The 21,288-nt window shown below is 45.5% G+C and overlaps 1 protein-coding gene across 4 annotated transcripts in view; it reads right to left on the reverse strand.

Moving 5' to 3' along the window:
* Nucleotides 1-3,570: 3,570 nt before the first annotated feature.
* Nucleotides 3,571-21,288, reverse strand: part of PAMR1 (peptidase domain containing associated with muscle regeneration 1) — a 165,625-nt gene continuing 147,907 nt past the window's right edge. For all 4 annotated transcript variants that reach the window (XM_082844020.1, XM_082844018.1, XM_082844017.1 and 1 more), the window contains 5 exons: nucleotides 12,642-12,854; nucleotides 10,797-10,863; nucleotides 7,377-7,609; nucleotides 6,120-6,412; nucleotides 3,571-4,634 (listed from right to left, as the gene is read on the reverse strand). In XM_082844020.1, the coding sequence (XP_082700146.1) occupies nucleotides 4,098-4,634; nucleotides 6,120-6,412; nucleotides 7,377-7,609; nucleotides 10,797-10,863; nucleotides 12,642-12,854 (1,343 nt within the window). In that variant the 3' untranslated portion in view covers nucleotides 3,571-4,097. The remainder of the gene's footprint in view (nucleotides 4,635-6,119; nucleotides 6,413-7,376; nucleotides 7,610-10,796; nucleotides 10,864-12,641; nucleotides 12,855-21,288) is intronic.

Consider the following 21,288-nt stretch of genomic DNA (forward strand, 5'->3'; position numbering starts at 1 on the left):
CTGTATGACTTAGGCAAGGTTCTTACTTGGATACCTATATGTATATGTGTGTGTCTATATATTTTTCAATGCCTTACAGCCAAAGACCACCAGAAATACACCTGTAGTTGAACAAGTTGAATTTATTGCTCCTTGAAGTGAAAGAGAAGGCACATCGTGGGGAAATGTGGGGTATTTCATCAAGGGAGGATTAGAATGAACTTCTTATAGGATCTGGGCTTCTATTAGGTGATTTGAGGGAGGACTCCGAGGAAGTGGGGTTTTGTTCTGGATCGCATGCTAACAGTTAAGTGGGGACAATTCTATAATTGGCTGTCTTTATAAATCTTATCTAGAAGGAAGGAAGAATAGAGGCTAACACTGTCATTGGTAGAGAAGTCGCAGTCACTCCTCTTAACCAGGAGAGGGGGATAGTTGGCATTTTTTGGTTTGAATAACAACATTGCTTTTGTCTCTTCATAGACAAGTTCTAAAGCAGTCTTGTTTCTGTCTTGATCCGTCAGAGTCACAGAATGATCGTGACTGATACTGGCATCCTGTGAAATGATTGATCTTCAACAGGAGAACACCACAGCTTTGCTGTGAGTGCCAGGCCAGCTCCTAGGCACCAAGGCCTCCCCGATAGAATGTCAGATGTCAGGGGCTTCGTGTGCATAAAACAGAACAAAAAAACCGCTACAAAAGAAACTAGAGCCAAACCATTCTGGATGAATCAGGAGCCTTCCCCAGCTCTCCACAGAGGTGTCCCCCGTTGACAACCACATTAATATTTCACACATTAATCTTCGATGACTTGTGATGACTTTCGTTCCGTGTCAACTCAGAGGCTGGAACTATGTTTGCAGAGGTCCCTTCCCTGTATGGCTCCAGGTGAGAGCGGGCACAAGAGAAACTTACATGAGATTTGAAAAGGAGAGTGAAGCAGCAGTTGTCTCCGTGCTCTGGAAATTGGTGAAGAGCATCGGGCACTGTGGCAGCTCATACACAACGTCACTGATCCGCTCGTTCACCTTTTGCTGGCGCGGGACATCACCCAGGCCCACAGCTCCTCCCGTACCTGCTGGAAATCCTCTTCCGGCTTCTCCGAGTGTCCTGGACCAGGTGTGTGTGTGCGCAGGTCACTCAAATCATCGAGGTTGGGGACAGCAAGAGACAAACATAGGTTTCCATTTGTCCTCGTGGGTTCCAGTTTGTCTTTGCTCTGCCAATTTCACACCCAGCTTTCCTTCCCAACGGCTGGCCGGTTGAACCCAGATCCAACATCAGATGCAAAGGCAACAGCCTGTAAAAGACTTTGCCACGAGTGCCCACAATTGTATGTGGCCATCGTAACCCCTTATTCTAGATGACCCTTAAAAATTCTGAATGTCTGAAAAAACCCTGACTGATATACACCCCAGATTTCCAGCTAAGAAGAGATTCCTCATCCTTGGAGTTCTATCCTAAGACAAAAGGGCCATGTGATGAAGGGAGATGGGTGAGATTCCTCCAGTGCCGGGTATGGCCAAGGGACAGGCTCGTGTCTGACTCTCTCGTCCTGACCTGGAGTCTTAGTTTAGTCTGGTTGAGTGCTTGCAGCCTGTGAGAGCAGTGCTGGGGTAGAAAGATCTAGGGCGAGTGGCAAGTGGCCATGAGGCTATTAACTAAGCAGCCCCAGGTGGTGTCACCAGGACTGGGGGCCAGATTCAGCTTCTAAAGGGAACAAAGTCATAGCTGAGATGACATCAATGTGAACCAAATCTGAGTGGTGAGGCAAAGATGGAAAATGACGCTAGATAGTAAAGAGAGTGTCAAGAAAATAGGGAAAGTGATGGTCCAGGTGAGGGGTCAGGACAAGTTAAAGAATGGAAAGTATGAGCATGGACAGCCAGGTGAGACGTGGCAGATGTGGACGCTTCATGGAGCTGTGTCCCGCTGGACAGCCCTGCCCCTGCCAGTTATTATAGGTACCAAACTGCATGCCAGGTACTATGTTCATTGCTTTACACAGTAGCTCATTTCATCATCACAGCTACCACAAAAGACAGAGTTTAGCATGCCAACCTAACAAATGACAAACTGAGGTGGAGGGGTTAGGTGACTTGCCCAAGGTCACTTAAAAGAAGTTGAAAGACAGGAATTTGAATTTAGATCATTTTGATCTGACTTCCATTACACCTCTCGAGATCCAAACTTTCTAGGCTTAAAAACAAGAAAGAAACCCTTTGAGCAGCCTGATATATATCGGTCAAATCCAATACTCCAGCTTAACCACTACATGTTGGATGTTTGTTACTCAGAAGTTGATAAGTAATACGTTGCCCTGAGATTAAGCCATGAGGATGCAGCGGATGGGTGAAAGGAGGACGACGTGAGCTACAGAAAGCCCCAAGAAAGCCTGACCAAAAGAGGAAGCACCAGAAGTTCCCTTCTGGCTCAGGGAATTATGTAAAGACACAGAATTGAGGAGGCAGGTTGGAAGACAGATGTGACCTCCCGCCTTGGGGCTAAAGTCCTTGGGGTCAAAGTTTTCTCTGATCAGTGGAGGAAAGAGTAATGTTTCTGCTGGGGTCTGTAGGAGGTGAATGTACCAACCCTTGACTCTCAGGCCTCAGGAGGTGAGGAAAAGACCAAGAAGTTCCCACAAGCCCCCAGGGGAGGAAGAGGAGGTTACTGAAAGCCAGGCTGGGTAGCCACCAGAGAAGGCTGTCACTGTGGCCAGGAGGCTGAGGAACCCAAACCAGTGTCAAGTCGGAGTCTCCCCGGATCTCAGGAGTGTCAGTGCCAGCCAGACCTGACGAGCCGCTAAGTCAGCGGGGAGGACCGCCGGCCCCAGGGAAACAGAGAACACAGCACAAGTTGCAGTAGTTACAGACACGAGCACCCAGTGCGGGCAAAACGCCCAGGAATGAGAAAGTCCCACCACACACACCCAAGAGCCAGCAGGAACTCAGGAGTCCTACTGTGTGTGTCCCGGGGCTAGAAGCCACGTAAGCCTCCATGGGACATCTTGGAGAGGAGGAAACTGGGGAGGGGAGGGGAGAAAGGATAAAAGAGTGAGTCACCCAAAACAGAGAATGTTCCTGAAAAGATCATTTCAGGGATTGGATTGGATTCATTTTTTTTCCCTCCACTATCCAGTGGGAGCCAGGGGTGGGGCTTGAAAGGAAAACCATATAAGTTATAGAGAAGAATGAAGCTGCAGTTTCTTGGCATATCTCAATCGAGTGTGAGTATATAGGTGATCCCAGTTCAGATGCTACGAAAATAGGTCCTAAAGATTTCTAGAGGTTCAAAGCAGGGTTTTGTGCTTGATCTAGAGCATAAGAACAAGAGGGGACACTAGAAATCCTCAAATCCCTGGTATTTTCCTCTGTTTGTGCCTTATCTGATGGTGCCCAACCTCCCTCTCCCCCACCTGAAGGCCCAGCAAGTCGCAAGCACTGGTATTGAAAAGATGGCATAGGCTTTGCTCTATGCATTATTTGGGAATGATAATCTAGGATCTCTCTTAAAGGGCTGCCACCCAGCCATTGGTCCCAACACACGTAGCTCAAAGAGGCTGCATGCAGGAATCAGAGCCATGGCACATTCGTTCTGTGGGTCAGAAGCCAACCCTTGTTTTATTAAAGTGTGTACAGGGGATTGGGAAGGAAAAGGACCACCCTGTGACGTGGCAGTGTGCACGGGCACCAGTGCCGCAGCCAGGCTCCACTGTCCGGGACTGTCCTGCAGGCGGCTCTCTGGAACTCTGTCTGGCTGGAGCCTTGGAGGAGACCTCTCTCGACCACAGCTGACCATGGCATTCGCACCACTGAAGGGCAGGTGGGGAAGGCCACTGGGGCCGGTTGAATGGGGAGGATTGCTTTGCTATTCATGTAGTCTATTTTGAAGAAACTGAGTTCTTGCAAGCAGCCCTGGTATCTTCCAAATGGTCCCAGCAGTCAGGGAGGCAGTGGCCTACCAGAAAGTAAGCTCGACTCGCCCTCCACCGGTTTTGACATCAGAAGCCCTGGCACAGCCAAATTCATGGGCAGATTCACTTGTCAGGTCCACGATGCCTTGGGCAACACACGCACGGAAGGATGCACGGAAGTGCTTCTCGACGGGCCTGAGGCTCATTTCATGTTTCTCTCGATCCAGTCTTTAAAGGGCAGCACTTTGGTGAAGGCTGTGTAGAGGCTGTGGCTGCATGTCTTGTCATAGCTCCAGCTGACCAGCCCCACCAGATGCCAGCGGGGCTCAGGGGACGCCCGCCCCGGGAAGAACGCGGCTGCGATGCCGCCCGTCTCTGCTGTGCAGATGTCAGAAGGCGCAGCGCGGTCCCAGCCGGCACAGAACATGTTGTCTGTGACGCTCACCGGGATGCCGTGCTCTTCGTGCTGCTCCTCACACAGCAGCGAGTCCGCCACACTGACTACCCCCGAGCGCAGCGTGTCATTCTTGAAGCCAGGGCTCCTCGCATCTGCCAGGACATTCCAGCCCGCCACGGTGATGCGGGACTCCTGGAGGGAGGTGCTGAGGTCCCGAGGGGCCGCCAGGCAGATGGGCTGGACGCGGGTGCTGATGCGAGCCTTGTCCAGGAGCTTCAGGACGGCGATGTCCGCATCCAGCAGGATGGGGTCGTAGTTGGGATGCAGGATGATTGCAGAAATCTACCAAGGTAAGGAATGGACAGCAATTGTGAGCGACCAACTCCATAGTGGCAGGAACAGGCAAGCCCCGGGGCTAAATGATTGGGAGAAAATGTCTAAGAGACAGCTACAATTATACAGAGATACTTTTCTCAAGGGATCATAGAAAGCAACTGCTGTATTCCCAGGGTTGCAAACTGAAATGCCCGCCTGGCTGGCAGGTTGTTTTAAACAAGTTGAGTGGACAGGTGAGGTTTCAGAGAACGGGAGTGCATGCCCCATGCAGAGGGGGCAGCTGCCACTTCGCTCCAGCTGACCACTGCCATGCAGAAGTGCTCATTTTGCCAGAGAATAGACTCCAGATCTCTGGCTGAAACCTCCTGGCTTTTAAATGTTGGCAAATAACTGATTAAAAATATATATGTTAGCACTATCAAAACAAAAACCCCTACAGGCTACCAGTTTGCAACATCTGGTCCACTGTAAACACTGCATTTACCCTCAAGCCAGTAAGATAGAGCTACACCCAGGGTGGTCCACAGACTTTTCCACAAAGTCTCCCCTGATTGTCCCCATCCTTGCTGATCATCTTCTTTGACGGGGGCCTCCAGGAGCTTACATCTGTGATATGCCGTAACATTCTCACGGATGTGTTCTATTCCTTCAACTACATTTGGGCTCATCTACTCAGGGATTCTATTGTGTTGGACTAGTCACGATATACTGGTCTGTCTCTTCCCCTAGCCTGTGGATTCTTCAGGGCAAAAACCATGCCTTATTCCGTTCTGTATGTATTTCCAGCGAATGGCATGCTGTGGGAACTCAACAATGGATGGATGGATGGATGGATGGATGGATGGAAGGATGGATGGACAGATGGATGAGCTGGATGGGTGAGTGGGTGGATGGAAGAGAGGGAGGGAGGCAGGCAGGGAAAGAGAAGAATCTTACAAATTTATTAGGAGTCTCTATTTTTCCTCAAAGCCTACCTAGCACAGTGTCCTAAACGTAAGAGGTGGTTACATTTCGATGACCCCAATGATAGAAGATATTTGTTACTATCTTTTTTTTTTTTTTTTTTTGCGGTACACGGGCCTCTCACCGTTGTGGCCTCTCCTGCTGCGGAGCACAGGCTCCGGACGCACAGGCTCAGCGGCCATGGCTCACGGGCCCAGCCGCTCTGCGGCATGTGGGATCTTCCCGGACCGGGGCACGAACCTGTGTCCCCTGCATCGGCAGGCGGACTCTCAACCACTGTGCCACCAGGGAAGCCCTACTATCTTATTTTTAAAACAATTTTACGGGGGAAAGTCTCCATAGTCTTTCTAGATGCCCCTTTCTAGTATCTGTCAATATATATTAGCCACCTACTATGTGCCTAATATTTCCAGGCTCTGGGCTGGATGCCAAAGTGCTAGAGTGACAGGACCGACACAGTCACTGCTCGCCCAGTACTGGGAGTTGCTGAGCCAGAGACCCGGTTTCCAGGCTGCAGCCCTCTCTCACCCGCAAGCTCTGGATGCTTTTCTCTTCCCGGTCATCATCCCTGTAGAATTTCCCCAGGACGACTTTGAGGTCTGCTGTCTTGATCACGGTGACCCTCCCCAGGTCGGTGACGCAGTGGGCAGCCACCACCACGGTGCGCTCATTGACCAGGGCACCGCTGCAGACGAGGAACCACGTGTCCTTGTGCAGGCTGCTCCCGTGCACCCCACCGGCCCTCCTGTAGATGGCAGCCTGCCACGGCCAGCGCGTCCTCTGGGTCTTCGGAGCAGTGACGTTCTCAGTTTTCCCACAGACTATGGAGAAAGCACCAGCTCAGTAATGTAAACTCAGACCTTCCCATCCAAAGGGGAATGTGTCAATCACCCAACAGAGCACAAATCTGGAAAGGTGGACCCTATGGATGTCAAGACCACAGAGCATCTAACCCGTTTTTCTTTTTCCTTTAGACATTAATCAACCACCTTGACATGGTTGACTATAAAGTCTAGGATTACGACTGGAGGCTTACCATCCCAGCCACTTACTGGGCAAGTTGCCTAATTTCTTACAGCCTCAGTCTTCCTGCCTGCAAAATGGATACAGTAATCACAACTGTCTCCTAGGGTTCTTGAGGAGAGTGGATGAGATGATGTATATGAACAGTTAAATTCAAATATCATGACTATTGCTATAAAGATGACCACCTCGAACTAAGCCATATTCTTCTTCTTTGACAAAGAGGATGGGGGTAGCTTAGTATGTGCAAGACCCTATTCCAGACACTTCCATGTATTACTGCAGTCATCATCATTATAACCTTGTGAGTAATTAATACCTCATAATCTAATTAATAACAATAACCTAATTAATACCATTGGGTGATGAGAACGAAAACTGGGTTAGACAGGGTAACCAAGGAGATATCACCAGAAGCCCTCTAGCACCTTTAGCCCCCTCCCCGCTTGGTGTTTAATAACTGCTCTGTCCCTTTTCTCCAAGTAAATATGAAAGAATTACCCACAAAAAAGTATGCCCCCCTTCCCAAAAACTTCGTCTAAGATTTAACGAGTTCATTTCTCCTGGGTAGTAAGTTTAAGCCAAAGGAAGGAAGTGCTAACTGTGGAATTTCAGACTTCACCAAGCTAGGGAAAGTGTTAGAGGGCCATTCTTCTGGACAAGGAGTTTTTCCCAAAAAAGTCTTCAGTAGGGTCAGTGGCTTTTCATAGGCAGCAATGGGAGATCTAAGCTGCTCTAGACCAAGGACAGGCATTGACTCACTAGGGATGCAGGACGGGGCACGCCCACTCCACTTCCCAGTCCTCAGACATGTCCTCCGGCTGCTGCCCAGGCGGCGGTAGAAGGGTGAGATGCACTCATACTGGATCTGAGTGTGCAGGTATTGGTACCCAGGGGGCAGGTCTCCAAAGGGAAGGGCTGGCTTCTTGGTAGAGGAGTCCTGCAGCTTCTGCTTGCTGAAGGCTGATGAGTATAGCTGGTGTAATGGCGTCTCCCTACATCGGAGCACCCGGCCCGGAGAGAGAGGAGGGCCAGAGACAGTCATTGTGGCTCTTTTAGTATCCAAGCCCATTCCTTACAGAGGAAGGGAAAACAGCTATCTCATCCTCTGTGTGTCTCTCTCCCTTTCTCCCCTCACACCTCTCTCTCTCTCTCTCTCATACACACACACACACACACACACACACACACACACACACACACATACACATGAATGCCTCTTCTGCCACTGAGCAGATTTTCTTGCACACTTCAACCTTCAATTTATTCCTCCATTTCCATTTCTGGCATGCCTCCAGCTGCCCTGGATTTTAACCAAAGAGCATAATATCTGACATAATAGCTGCTATGCTATACATGCACACACACAAAAATTAATAGTGAAATTAAACAAAAAAGGAAGTTAATTTCAAGGGGAGAAATCCAAGCGGCTGCTTTTCTCTAACCATTATCATAATGGGGCAGTATTAGGAATTGATTTAGCAATTAGCAGATGTAATTAGTCCACCTCAGAGAATAAAACCTTCTCTCAGAGCACACTGATTGGGAGAAATAAGGAGCGTTGTGTGCGAATGTGAAAAGGTCTTTTAAATGAGCCCTGAAGTTGAAGCACCCAGAGACCACTCTGGGATTCTTGGGAGAGAGCTATGCACACTACACAACTTGTGCTCATTTTATATCAGTGCATAATGACTATTAAGTGACAAGTTAGAGTTCCTTTAGGAATCAGTGTTTTCATCCCATTTAATGAATGGAGGAAGGAAGCCCAGAGAGGTAGGTAGGAGTGCTGAAGGGCACACAGGAAGCTAAGACAGTACCCCAGGCAACACAGGGCAGTCATGGTTCCCACCCTGGTTTCCCTGCCATGCCAATCCATCGTAAGAAATCTGTTTCACGTGTCTGTACCGTGCTGTGCTCAGAGCAAACATTCCATCCATGTTGATTTCATCCAACAAATCTTTAGCTCAAGTTTAGAACCAGGTCTGCAGTTCAGGGAGCTTCTGGACTTGCAAACAAACACAGCTTTTGGCCACTGAAGGTTTTGCGCTGCCTTTGGGGGTTCCTGGGTGAGCCTGGCTGCTGGAGACCATCATATCCCCACTCAGCAGCGTATCTTCCAGAAAGATATTTACAACCAAGTTTTAGGCTTGCTTTCTCATCTACATGAGACACCTGGCACCTTGTCACCTAAGCCCCCATTACAACCGCTTTACAAAATGCAAAGCCCGGTGGTGGTCTTTTTTAACAGCTCTGGGCCTCCTCTCCAAGATGTCTCCTTGGGAAGAATACTTACTGGAGAGTCCAGCCCCAGATAAATCACAAAGGTCAGAAAGGAGGGTGGGTAGAAATACTGGATTCCACTGCCACTGTCCCCAAGGAAATGCCTTGCCCGAAAAGGAAATGGAATGAGAGAGCCAGAAGCAGAGTGAGAGATGAAGGAATATCCTGAACTTTGATTATTTCAGATCACTTGTTTGGGGTCAGTTCCAGTCACTGGGATTCATTGTTACCATTTCTAAAAGCAATAGATACTGCTTACAGGTGTTCATAGGTGCAAGGCGTTTTTAAGGCCTTTATATAAGGCTTAGTTCAAGCTTCATGCATCAGGGAGCAGCCCCTGAAGACCCTGGATTTGCATCCTGGGTTGCTCCTTCCTCTAGCAATGTGACCTTGGGCAAGTTCCTCACCCTCTCAGAGCCTCAGTTTCCCCATCTGTAATAAAAAGTAATAAAATCTAAAATGAAATGGTAATAATAATACTTACCTCAGAGGTTTTAGTGAAGATTAAATGAGCTAATATATGTAAAGAACTCAGAATTGTAACGGGCACAGAGCAAACACCCAGTAAATGCTAGCTATTTGCCTTGCATTTAATCCTTAACAGTCCCCAGAAACAAATGTTACTGTGATCACCCTTACTTTTCAAAAGAGGAACTAAAGGCTCAGTAAGCTTAGGAATTTGCCCAAGAATACCCAGTGCTAAAGAGAGATGACAGCAGGTCTTGAACCAACTGATCCAATCCATTCATTCATTCACTCATTCATTCAATATTTTGAGGGTGTCCACCATGTGGCAGGCACCGTTCTAGGAACTAGAAGTTCAGTGAACCAAACAGAAAATGTTCCTGCACTTATAACGTTCACATTTTTTTGGTGGGGTACAGGGAGACAGAAATTGAACAAATAAATGAACAAAATGTCAGTAGGACAACAGGTGGAGATGGATGCCAAGATGAAAACTGGAGAGCTCTGTAAAGGTCAGAGAGCGCACTGGCTAAAGAAGTCAGCTCAGCAGTCAGGGTGGAGGTGGGGTTGCTATTTTTATTTATTATTATTATTTTTTTGGCGGTACGCGGGCCTCTCACTGTTGTGGCATCTGCCGTTGCGGAGCACAGGCTCCGGACGCGCAGGCTCAGCGGCCATGGCTCACGGGCCCAGCCGCTCCGCGGCATGTGGGATCCTCCCGGACCGGGGCACGAACCCGTGTCCCCTGCATCGACAGGCGGACTCTCAACCACTGCGCCACCAGAGAAGCCCGGGGTTGCTATTTTTAAAAGGATGGTCTTGGAAGGTCTCTCTGCCAGGTAAAAACTAAGCAGGGAACTGAAGGAAACCAGGCACTAAGCCTCGTTGAAATCAAGTGGAAGCAGGTTCCTTCTGGAGCCATGGGTGTAAGGTTCCACAGCTTCCACCAGGGGTCCCCACCTCTATCTTTCCAGGAAAAAAGCTGGGTGGGTGTCCCTGAGGCCTCACATCCCTCATCAGGGGCAAGTCATTCATCTCCGGTTCCTGGCCCCACCAGCCTGCCTCATCTGATTGGTCACTACCAAGAACATCTTCCTAAGCCACAGCTGGCTGCATAGTAAATACGTAGTAATTTCAAGAAGACTCGAGTATTAAAATCCAGTTCCTCAAAGACCATCTTAAAGTCTGGCTTCCCACCACCACTTACTTTCCCACAATCCAATGAAATCTGTGCATCTTCCAACAGTTGCTACCTCTTGGCTAAAGGCAGCTGGCTAACGAGCCTCCATCTAACGAGCCCTATTCTTCCTTGGCCAGTCAGCACTGAGTGTCCCTAAGAAACCTCAGACTGTCTTTGGCCAAACACCAGTGGGGAAAGGGGGTGGGAGAGGAACGTTCATTCGCCTTTAAAGCAGAGTTCAGGTGTTTCAACCTCACCTTGACTGAACCTGCATTGGAAGAACTCTCCGTCTCACCAGGTCTGAGATCTTTGGTTCTCGACAGGCTAGAAAAAAAAAAAAAAAAAGACAATGCTGCATAATCCTTTTCCATATTAACTGTTCACATCATTCAGTTCAGATTCATACCTGACCACCCTTTCTGGAGACCAGTGCACATTCCTCAGGCTTTCAAAGGTAAGATACATTAGCCAGACTTGGACAGCTCGCTTAGCAAAAGAGCATGCTGAGTTTTATCTAAATTGGCAACCCCCTTTGAAGAACCCAAGTAGAATAAACACCTCTGCAGAGATGCTCCCCCCAGGTGATATGAAACAATGATAATTAATAGATTAGGATTATCTGTTCACATAAAGAGTATTGGCGAACTTAATCAATACAGAATAAAAGCCAAGGTCAAGGTTCTAAAATATAGCCCAGCATAGTGAATCACAAGGCTCTCATTTAAAGCCAGACAGCAGTGCCAACCATCAATAAATCTTGAGTAACTGATTCCTCCATGTTGCTGCAACTAAGGCTCCTAAAGGTCCTTTGAGGGCAACTCAAAGCCCAGTTTAATTTTTTTGAAGTCTCTCTTTCTTCACAAGTGAAAAGGAATCCTTCCCATCTCACTTTCCCAATCAAGCAGCCAACATTCGTCTAATTAGCAACCTAGGGAACTCTGCTTGTATTAATTTGTAAGAGAAGAGTTGACAAAAATCTCCAAGGACATATGTAACACCGTTTCCATACTTAATGAAATCAAGAATCAGAGTCTGTGCTGGTGAGGATGAAGCTTGCTCCTGGCTAAAGTCTAAAGTGATTTCTTCCTTTCACAAATCTTTCTTTCGTTCCTTTTCCCATGATTCAGGTTGTTGACAAACACTCAGAAGGGAAAGTGGAAAATTGAAGCAATTATCTGGATAATCTAGGCCAAGGAGATGCTTTTCTTCCCAGGAAACAGCTAGATAACTGTGACCTGCCACCAAAAGGAGAGGGGCTGTCGACCTGGAGCAACTAGGGCATCGACTCAGCAAGAAACTATGCATGCCCACTCTCAAGTGGGGTAAGGTCCAAACTTCCCTATGCAACGTTCCATTTGTTCTGGCCCCCAGCTACCTTTTAAAATGTACCTCCCAGATTCCAGGACTGATTCACTTTTTGTTTACCATGATTCTTTCACTTCTGCCTACACCACCTTCCCTTTGTCTTCTAACTGGAATATCATCCCAACTCCTCTTTACCTCTATAAATCCTTCCCTGCTTCCCAGACAGTTTCCAGTGCTCTCTGCTACATGCAATCGTCTCTATTTCACTCCTTCTCGGAATATACACCACTCATTTGTTCTATAACTCTCCTTTGAATGTTCAAGGGTTTACTGTCTTTTTAAGATGCTTTTAAACATCTTAACATCTCAAACCTCCCTCTACATAGGCTGGCAGGGATGATGTGTCTATTGCGTTCTTTTATTTCTTGCACTAATTTAATATTGCATAGAGAGTAGATAAATGTAGCCATATAAATGCATTTTAATTGCTTCAAATCTATGCTTGGGTTTGCATGTATAAAACTCAGCCTTGTCATCTTTCCTAAACTGCTCTGTTAACTACATCACTCTTCTTGATCACATCAAGTCATTGTGATTAGGATAAGCAGGTCCTTTGGCAGTTCAAAAAAGAAGCAAATGTTTTATGGATGATTTCCAACCTAAAAGTAATGTATGGTTCCAGTGAGAACTTAAGAGAGAAGGCATTTTTCCAGGGGCTCAAAAACATGTATGAGAGCTACCAAAATGTCCAGCAACTCCATCTATTTCTACAGACTTCAAAATTATTTGCAAGTTACCTTTTATGCAGATGGGTTGTTTCCCCGACCACTCTCCATTCTGCTGGCAAGTTCTCATCTCATTGCCGCTAAGAACATAGGAGTTGTTACAAAAGAAGGTCAAGACGGTGCCAATTTTTGCATAGCGCCCATTGATAAGCTCAGGGCCTCCTGTAATTTTCTTGTACCCATTGACTGGGCCCCCAGGGTCTGAGCAGTTTCTTTCTTCAAGGACTGAAAGTGGAAAGGAAAGGAGAGCTATTAATAGTCTGAAGCATTCCATTTTAGCATCAAATCTTTTCGAGTCCCATTGAATTAAAAACGCAGTGATACAGAACCTGCTAACAATGGTACTCAAAGGAATTACTAAGAGAAAACTCATAATAGAAAAATGCATGCATTAGACATATCTTCCCCTTGCTTTTACGATTTATTCTTAAATTGAGAAGTGTTTCATTCCAGATACAAATAAATTTGACACTACAACGGTCTCTCATATAATCATGTTCGTTTGTTTCTCAAACTGTGGGAGATGGCCAGGCCTGGACAAAATACACATTTTGCCTAAGTTTTTATGATCAGTATACAAGGGTTATTGGTTTTCAGTGTTGTAATATCATCTCCTTCATTCCCTAAAGCTTAGGCAATTAAACCAGACTATTCAGTTTCCTATTTGTGTTGTAACCAGAAAGTAGAACAGATTCGAAACGAGTACATATATAAATTTAGATTTTATATTTCATCTGCTGGAACATTAGTGTGTTAGAAGTTGTAATTAAAGAACACTAGAGGACAATATAAATTCAGAGATACAACAAATTCCCTTGATCTCCAAATATAACGTTCCATCTAAACATTTAACAATATTCATTACAAAGATACCTCTATTCTCTAATTCATGTTGCACAGCTACTTAGAGTAAAATTGGCATCACCAGCTATTCTAAGCACTGAACAGGATATTAGATATATCCTGGAAATATTCTATCAGCTAGATAACATATTTTTCTCAAATGGATTATGGCAAATTACTGAATATTACTTGCCTAAGGACACAGAGTAAGTCCCCTGAAGAATTCAACCTTTAATTACTGAGTTTGGATACCAATCACTCTATCAGCCTCCCTAGTCTCTTTTTAATCATTTTTTCTAAGACACAGGTTCATTCCCCACGCAATACAATTATGCACTGGACATGCTTTACTTCCCATAAATGTCCCAGTTACCTTTCAAACAACTTACTCGCTTGCCTCCAGGCAAGAAATTAATGTCCATTCATATAATACTTCTACAATATTTGAGAATGAAAAATTAATGAATATTCCTCTGTGCAATTTGGCAAGGTTGCTAATATTGTCCAAGTTTCTGGTTTGTCTGCTCTAAGACTGCCTGTAGATCACATGACAGATGATCTCAATGACACTCTGTGTGTTTTGGGCCATGTACTTTGAGCAGTTTCCCTGAGGGTTGACTCCAAAGCCCCATTTTAAGTGTCAAAAAAGGACCTCACTGAGTGAGCTGTTTAAAAAAATACTGAAATGCGGGCTTCCCTGGTGGCACAGTGGTTGGGAGTCCGCCTGCCGATGCAGGGGACACAGGTTCGTGCCCTGGTCCAGGAAGATCCCACATGCTGCGGAGCGGCTGGGCCTGTGAGCCATGGCCGCTGAGCCTGCGCGTCCGGAGCCTGTGCTCGGCAACCGGAGAGGCCGCAACAGTGAGAGGCCCGCGTACTGCAAAAAACAAACAAACAAACAAAAATACTGAAATGGTATAGTGAGGGCAATGCACTTCTCTGAAGCTTCAAGTGGACTCAGAAAGTCCCCCAGTGCTTCTATTTCCAGGAACCCCTCTATGGCGCGAGAGCAAGCATTCCATATTGCTTCAGTCATGGGGCCACCTTCCTATAGTACAGACTCATTCAATGCTGAACATGTAGCCCAGAAACAATCAGCAAGAGCCCACAGACTTCAATCATCTCCAAACCATGTGTTATACATGCAAGTTTTAGAAAATGGAATTCACTGTCAACATAAAAATCAGGGCATTTCTCACAGAAATCTGTGTTCCTGGCTTCTGACAAAATTCAGTTCCGGAAACCCTGGGTCTGTAGGCTCACACGGCAAGAATCAGCTGGTGTGGGGAGGAGCTCCCTGCCTGGACTGGACCACACAGCCTTGCCTCGGCCACAGGCCCCCAGCGACCAGCTGCCTGGCTCCGGCAGACACTTGAATCTGTGGCCTGTTAGGCTTTATCAAAGGGCTATGATTTGTGTAATTCAAGTGTAGCTCCTCATCCATTTTGAGCTTTGCTTGCTAGAGCTCATGGCCAAGAACGATCGGGTGATACTTAAGACCCATCTTGGAATACTGAAAGGAAACGAACTAGCCTCTAGCCACATCAGTCTCAGCAGAAGGCAAGAAGAGGCTTCTACTGTAAGCCTAATCGTTGCATTTTTCTCCTCTTAGAAGTAAGTAGCTTCCTGGTCCAGTTGGCTCCCACTCCATGATCTCCTACGTGCAGGATTCTCATGGATCCTATTTCTGTTACATTTCATGTGCGTTTAACTGGCAGGAACATTGGAGAGTTCTCGAGCTCTTGGAGGTAATAAAGCCTCAGGACAATTCAGGTTCTTTCTTCGTCTCACTGAAGAGGCTTTAAAGGAAGATTTAAAGGGAAACGGACTCAAGATATCCAAACAGGTCTGCCCACGGCTGAGGAATTCTGCCATATTTCTATAATTCTTAAATGCCTATTCCTTTATAACGTGATGTGTCTGAAATCAGGTCACATGCCTACATTTCCTGTAATATTTCTTTACTCCCAATCCCCAGAACAGCTATAATTAAATCAACGGTGCACCTTAAACTTGCTAAAATCTTAGAATGGAGAACTATTTATTTGGTTTTAAGTTATGCTCATGAAATGTCACCAGGGTTGAGCTGAATGATGCTTCCAAGTGAGGGTTCAATGGAAGGTGAGACTGTACAGCTGAAATTCAAGAGAAATGCAGACATTAGAAACAGATTCATAAAGGATTCAGATAATGTAGTTGTCTGACACTACTGAAAAATAAATAGACTGAATATATTCAAGGAAATAAAAGAAAAATTGAGAACTTTGGTAGAAAACTGAAAACCTTAAAAAATAGCCAAAGGAGAAATCTAGAAATCAAAAAGTTATAATGATATAAAGTAAAAATTCAGTGGCTGAGTTTAATAGCAAACCGGATACAGTGTAAGGGGATTAACAAACTGAAAGATAACTTCAAAGAAAAGATTCAGAACAAACCCCAAGACTCAAAAAGGTGAAAATTGTAAGGAAAATGTAAGGATACAGTGAGGAGGTTAATAAATACGTGTAATTGGCATCCCAGAAGAAGAGAGAGAGAATGGAGCAAAACCAATATGCAAAGAGATAATAATTGAAAGTTTTCTGATGAAAGACATCAACCTATAGATTTACTAAGTCCCAAACCAGATAAATATGAAGAAAACCATACATAGACATATCATATAAAACTTCAAAACCAAAACCAAAGAAAAACAATTTAAGGAGCCAAAGGGTTAAAAGACTGCAAAAACATCCTTTAAAATAATTACAGTCATTATCTCTGGTTTGTAACACTGAGAATGTGTTTTGCTTCTTTCTACTTTTTTTTTAGAAGTTTTATAATCAGAAAATGCAGCCATAAAAGTTTGTTATTATTTTTGTTGTTGTTTCTATTGTTATTATTTTCTAAAGTATCAGGCAAAACGGTTTGGGTCCTCCCCACTAAGCCTATAAATCTAGCATTAAGTCTTCATGCCTTTTTTTGTGTGTGTGTTCCCATACCCTCTCCAACCCATGCCAATCTCTTTACCATCTTGCATAATCACAGACTAATCCAACTTTCCATGAACTCAGATTTAAATGAGTTTTGTCACTAGACTCTGGTGGAAAAACAATGTTCTCCAGGATCAGATAGCTATAGGCTTAAATAATCATTTGGTCCTCAGTGTCCAGAATAAGCACACAGTAGGTGTTCAACAAATGTCTGTTTGCGGGTGGAAGGGATAAAGGCTAAAATGTATTCATTCTTCCACTTAATAAACCAGAGCCTGGGAAAATTAATTAATTTCTCCAAGACTTGCTTTTCTCATCTATAAAACGAGATAATAACATTTTTCTGGCTGGGCTGGTTTTGAGGAGTAATTTAAACTACACATAGTCTCTAATTCCCATTTTTGCCTTTATTTACAAAGCACACTACTGCCTTTAAAAATCAATTCCCCAAATTCATACACCTTAAAGAAAAACCCATAAAGGAATCTAAAGGCCCATTATTGGGCCTATTCAAGTATAAAGCAATATTTTTTGGCTTCTTGGTAATGTGATGGGCTTCCAGATCTGGGTCCAGTGTGTTGATTCAGACTTCTGGGTACCAACCATGGTCTCTGTACATTCATCTATTTTAATCCTGTGTAATGAAGCCTTAAAATTATATTCCTATATCAAACATCTACTGGGCATTATTCTCTCTTCCTTCTGTACCCTCTCCTATGATGTTTTTGTTTGTTTGTTTGTTTGTTTTGCGGTTTGCGGGCCTCTCACTGTTGTGGCCTCTCCCGTTGCGGAGCACAGGCTCCAGACGCGCAGGCCCAGCGGCCATGGCTCACGGGCCCAGCCGCTCCACGGCATGTGGGATCTTCCCGGACCGGGGCACGAACCCATGTCCCCTGCATCGGCAGGCGGACTCTCAACCACTGCGCCACCAGGGAAGCCCTCCTATGATGTTTTTGAAGAGAATTCTAAGACTTCCTCTATCCATCCTTTTCTCTCCCTGTTTAGACTTCTACCTGTTGGATTCATAGAGCATCTGCCTCTCAAAAGAGCATCTCCCCAGGGTTAGCCTTCCAAACTCCCTCTCCCTTACCCCTGTGGGTTCTCTGGTTAGAAACCTTTGTTATCTCCCCACTGAACAGACTCATGATTCTTTTCTATTTGATTTTTCAAGAACTTTGGATTTCATTTCTCCTCAGTAGGATGGATGTTCTTCCACAAAGCCAAATGAGACTTTAAAACATCTGCATCTCCGGTGTGAAGGACCATCAAGCTCTTGCTTTTCGCTAAGTAAAATATCACATAATTAGTAATAAATAGCACATTGTCCTGTTACTTTTGGGACTCGGCCCAGGGATATGAACACATTAAGTTTAGCATGCCTTTACAGGCTCTCTTTCGAACAAAATAGTACTTGGGATGCGTTTCTATGGATACTGTTTCAGATAAACATTTAAAGAAAGACCTTCCCTCGTTTTCTTTTTTTCTCAGGGCAACAGTATTAGGCAGCTGGCTGTGATACCACTTTGCAGAGGAGCTGCAATGGCTGTGGGATGGTTCTTGCAGTGATCACTACTGGTGCCCCACCCAGGCCTCCTTGTATCCTTTCACCAACTCAGCTTCTACAGGTGTGCTCTGCTGCTGAGAGCTGGCACCTGCCACCTTCACAGGACTGCCCCTTGGGCATGGGCACCATCTTGCCCATGTGAAGAGCTAAAAAAAATGCCTAGGTTTTGGTTCCCTCATGCCCACCCCAGGGTTGGCTGTAGCCAGTGACTGATGGGTGTGGAAGTACAAAAGCCCAACTCCTGTTTCTCGAGGTGTAATTTACACTTCCCAGCACCCCACAGGATCAGGCTGAGTCTGGGAGTTCAGTTGAAATCACTCGTGCTGGGTTTTTTCCTCTTTCCTATTTTGCTTCTGCAATTCCCTTACTGGTTGATCCTGAGAGTACTTCCTTTAATAAACCATTTGGACCCAAATGTGGCTCAGGGTCTGGTTTGGGAAGAAACTAAGCTAAGACAGCTCTGCTGTTTTCTTAGCCCTGAGTACCAGAGCCCCTCATGCCTCCATAGGGCAACACTCCGGGGAGGTGATGAGACCCGAGAGAGGTTGTTATCTCAGCCCTGGGCATAGGGCCCTGTTTGCCTTTCAGCACTCCTGGGAGATCTTTGGGAGGATGACTGCAACTAGAAAGGCTGCATCTCATCAGAGGGTCTCCAATCTCATCAGAGGCTCTCCAGCCTCCACAGATATCTCAGGCTCCAGCATCACACCCCCACCCCCACCAGCAGGGCTGTTTTGACCTGAAGGGGTCAGGTGCTCTAAGACAACGGACTTCCCTAAGCTAAACAGTGTAGACGTGGAATCCACCATCCAAGGATTCTCCCTGCTGATTTGGTGCTGTCTGTGGGAAGCCAGGGACCTTTTTACAACCCTGGGGTATAGAACTTCTCACGGGCCTGAATTGTGGGTCTTAGATTTAAGTTGATTTAAAGCAAATAAAGTTGTAGCTTCTTCTCCCCTGATTGGTGCACGAAGATCCATACCCAATATAAAGTAGCTAATATGACCAGGTCCAGAAGGTCTATAAGAAATGGACACAATGATGAAGACGTCAGGGAGTATGTCAGGATAACATAGAGACATTTTAAGGAAAAGTAGTTTTTCGGTGCACACAAATAATACCACGTTTTTGTGCCCTCTTGTCAGATCAACTATATTGACTATAAGAAAAGGAAGTTCACACTCTTCATCCCTAATTTAGGGAGTGGACCCACTTTCCCATTCCCCAAATAATCACAAAACTCAGGGAGCAGTTCCAGCTGTGGCAAGAAAGCATACCTCTTGCTCCATTATACTGCTCTCTACCAGTATAGCCCTGTTCACAAACTATCTTCTTATGAATGAGTCTAGAATTTCAGTATGATATACCAGACTTCAAGAATATTTGTCCTTTCCTTTGGTCTCAAAGCTGTAAGTTCAAGTTTGGAGACAACATCTAGAAAAAGCCCCTAAGAACCAAAGAATCCAATCACCGCTTTGCCTCTTGGAAGCCCCGTAAGTCTCTCTGTAGAGAAAGGCTGGTGAAGTGCTGCCGGCTGTCCATTTCGTTGATTAATTTTCTTGCACCACCTAGTGTTCTCCTTCGCTTGTTCTCGTCCCACTTCTAAATTGTTTTACTTTAATTATCACTTATACCCTGCTTGCTTTCAGGAATGGTTTGATGTGATTTACAAAACTGCACCTAAAAAAAGCATACTTTTTTCCTCTAATTTTATATTAATGATATATTTAGGGTAGCCAGAGAGCCACCTGAGCAAAACACTGAGAGGACTGCTCTGTCTCTTTAACAGGAGCTGGGTTTCAGAGCTGTAAGATTATCTTGAGAGTTCCAGCAAGGGAAAAAGATGTCAACAATATCCATTACCCCATTATCTAGCTGGCAGTGTGAGCTGGGGCGTTAGTCTCAATCCTTAACATACTCTTGGTATCCACTCATTCTCACTCATCAAAAAGTCAAGGGAATGATTTGTGACAGAATTAAAGTTCTGTTTGGGAAAGGCATTAACTTTCTCATCGGCACTTTCTTCATTCTGGAAACCCAACTTAATCTGAGACCAACACGCAGAGACAACCATTGGACGGGCTCACATCTCTTCCTCACTTCTTCCTATTCAGCTAACATCTGCGTCTGGTGCCTCTGGACCCAATATCTTTTACTTCCCCAAAGGTCTCCCCCGACCAGGAATAATGATACCAACTGGTGATATAAACCCCCACTGAAAACCCTTTTGATCCCTGTCCAGCCCATGGGACCCTGCCGCCCTGATGGCTTCCAGCCTTCCGAAGCTGTGAATGAGGCTGCCCGTGTGAAATTATGCTTGGACTGCACACACTGCCCTTTGTTCATCTGGCAGCAATCTGGAGGCAGAGGCTATTGATCTTAATCAGTATTGTCCTTGGCTTTGGGTACACTGTGTCTTTTGGATACCACTTCTCTAGTATTTGGATGGCCTATTTCATTAGACAGCTGAAACTCCCTGTGCCCAGGAGATGGGTCAGCTTCAAAACATCCTCAGAAAGTTCTGGTCTTTTGGTGGGGGCTGGGATGAATGGGGAGATTGGGATTGACATATATACACTACTATGTATAAAGTCGATAGCTAATGAGAACCTACTGTATAGCACAGGGAACTCTACTCAATGCTCTGAGGGTGACCTAAATGGGAAGGAAATCCAAAAAGAGGGGATATGTGTATACATACGGCTGATTCACTGTGCCGTACAGCAAAAACTAACACAACATTGTAAAGCACAGGGAACTCTACTCAATGCTCTGAGGGTGACCCAAATGGGAAGGAAATCCAAAAAGAGGGGATATGTGTATACATACGGCTGATTCACTGTGCCGTACAGCAAAAACTAACACAACATTGTAAAGCAACTACACTCCAATAAAAATTAATTGAAAAAAACAAAACAAAAACATGAACTTCACACATCCTCATTTGGCAGAGCCGATGAGCAACCTACATAATTATAGAAACTTAGCCGTCTTCTACCTAGCCGATGTGCTCAGTAAGTCCTTTAGGGCTCCCACAAATCTCAGGTTTCTGAGTCAGCTCCTGGGGATGGGGCTGGGGGTGGTGGTGGGTAATAACACTAAACTACCAGGGGAAATGTCCCCCATGGCATTCATGGTTAACTTTTCAAATATAAAATACATCCCAATGAAAATGGCCCAAACAAGGCAATACTATTCTGTTTAGCCTTGGGGATGAAGAGAATGACCTTGCGGAGGAGTCCTGAGCTTCTGAGAACATGTGAGTCCTAAGAGATCCTGCCAA

Source organism: Leucopleurus acutus (genome assembly GCF_964270905.1).
Source record: "Leucopleurus acutus genome assembly, chromosome: 8".
Classification (NCBI taxonomy): Eukaryota; Metazoa; Chordata; class Mammalia; order Artiodactyla; family Delphinidae; genus Leucopleurus; species Leucopleurus acutus.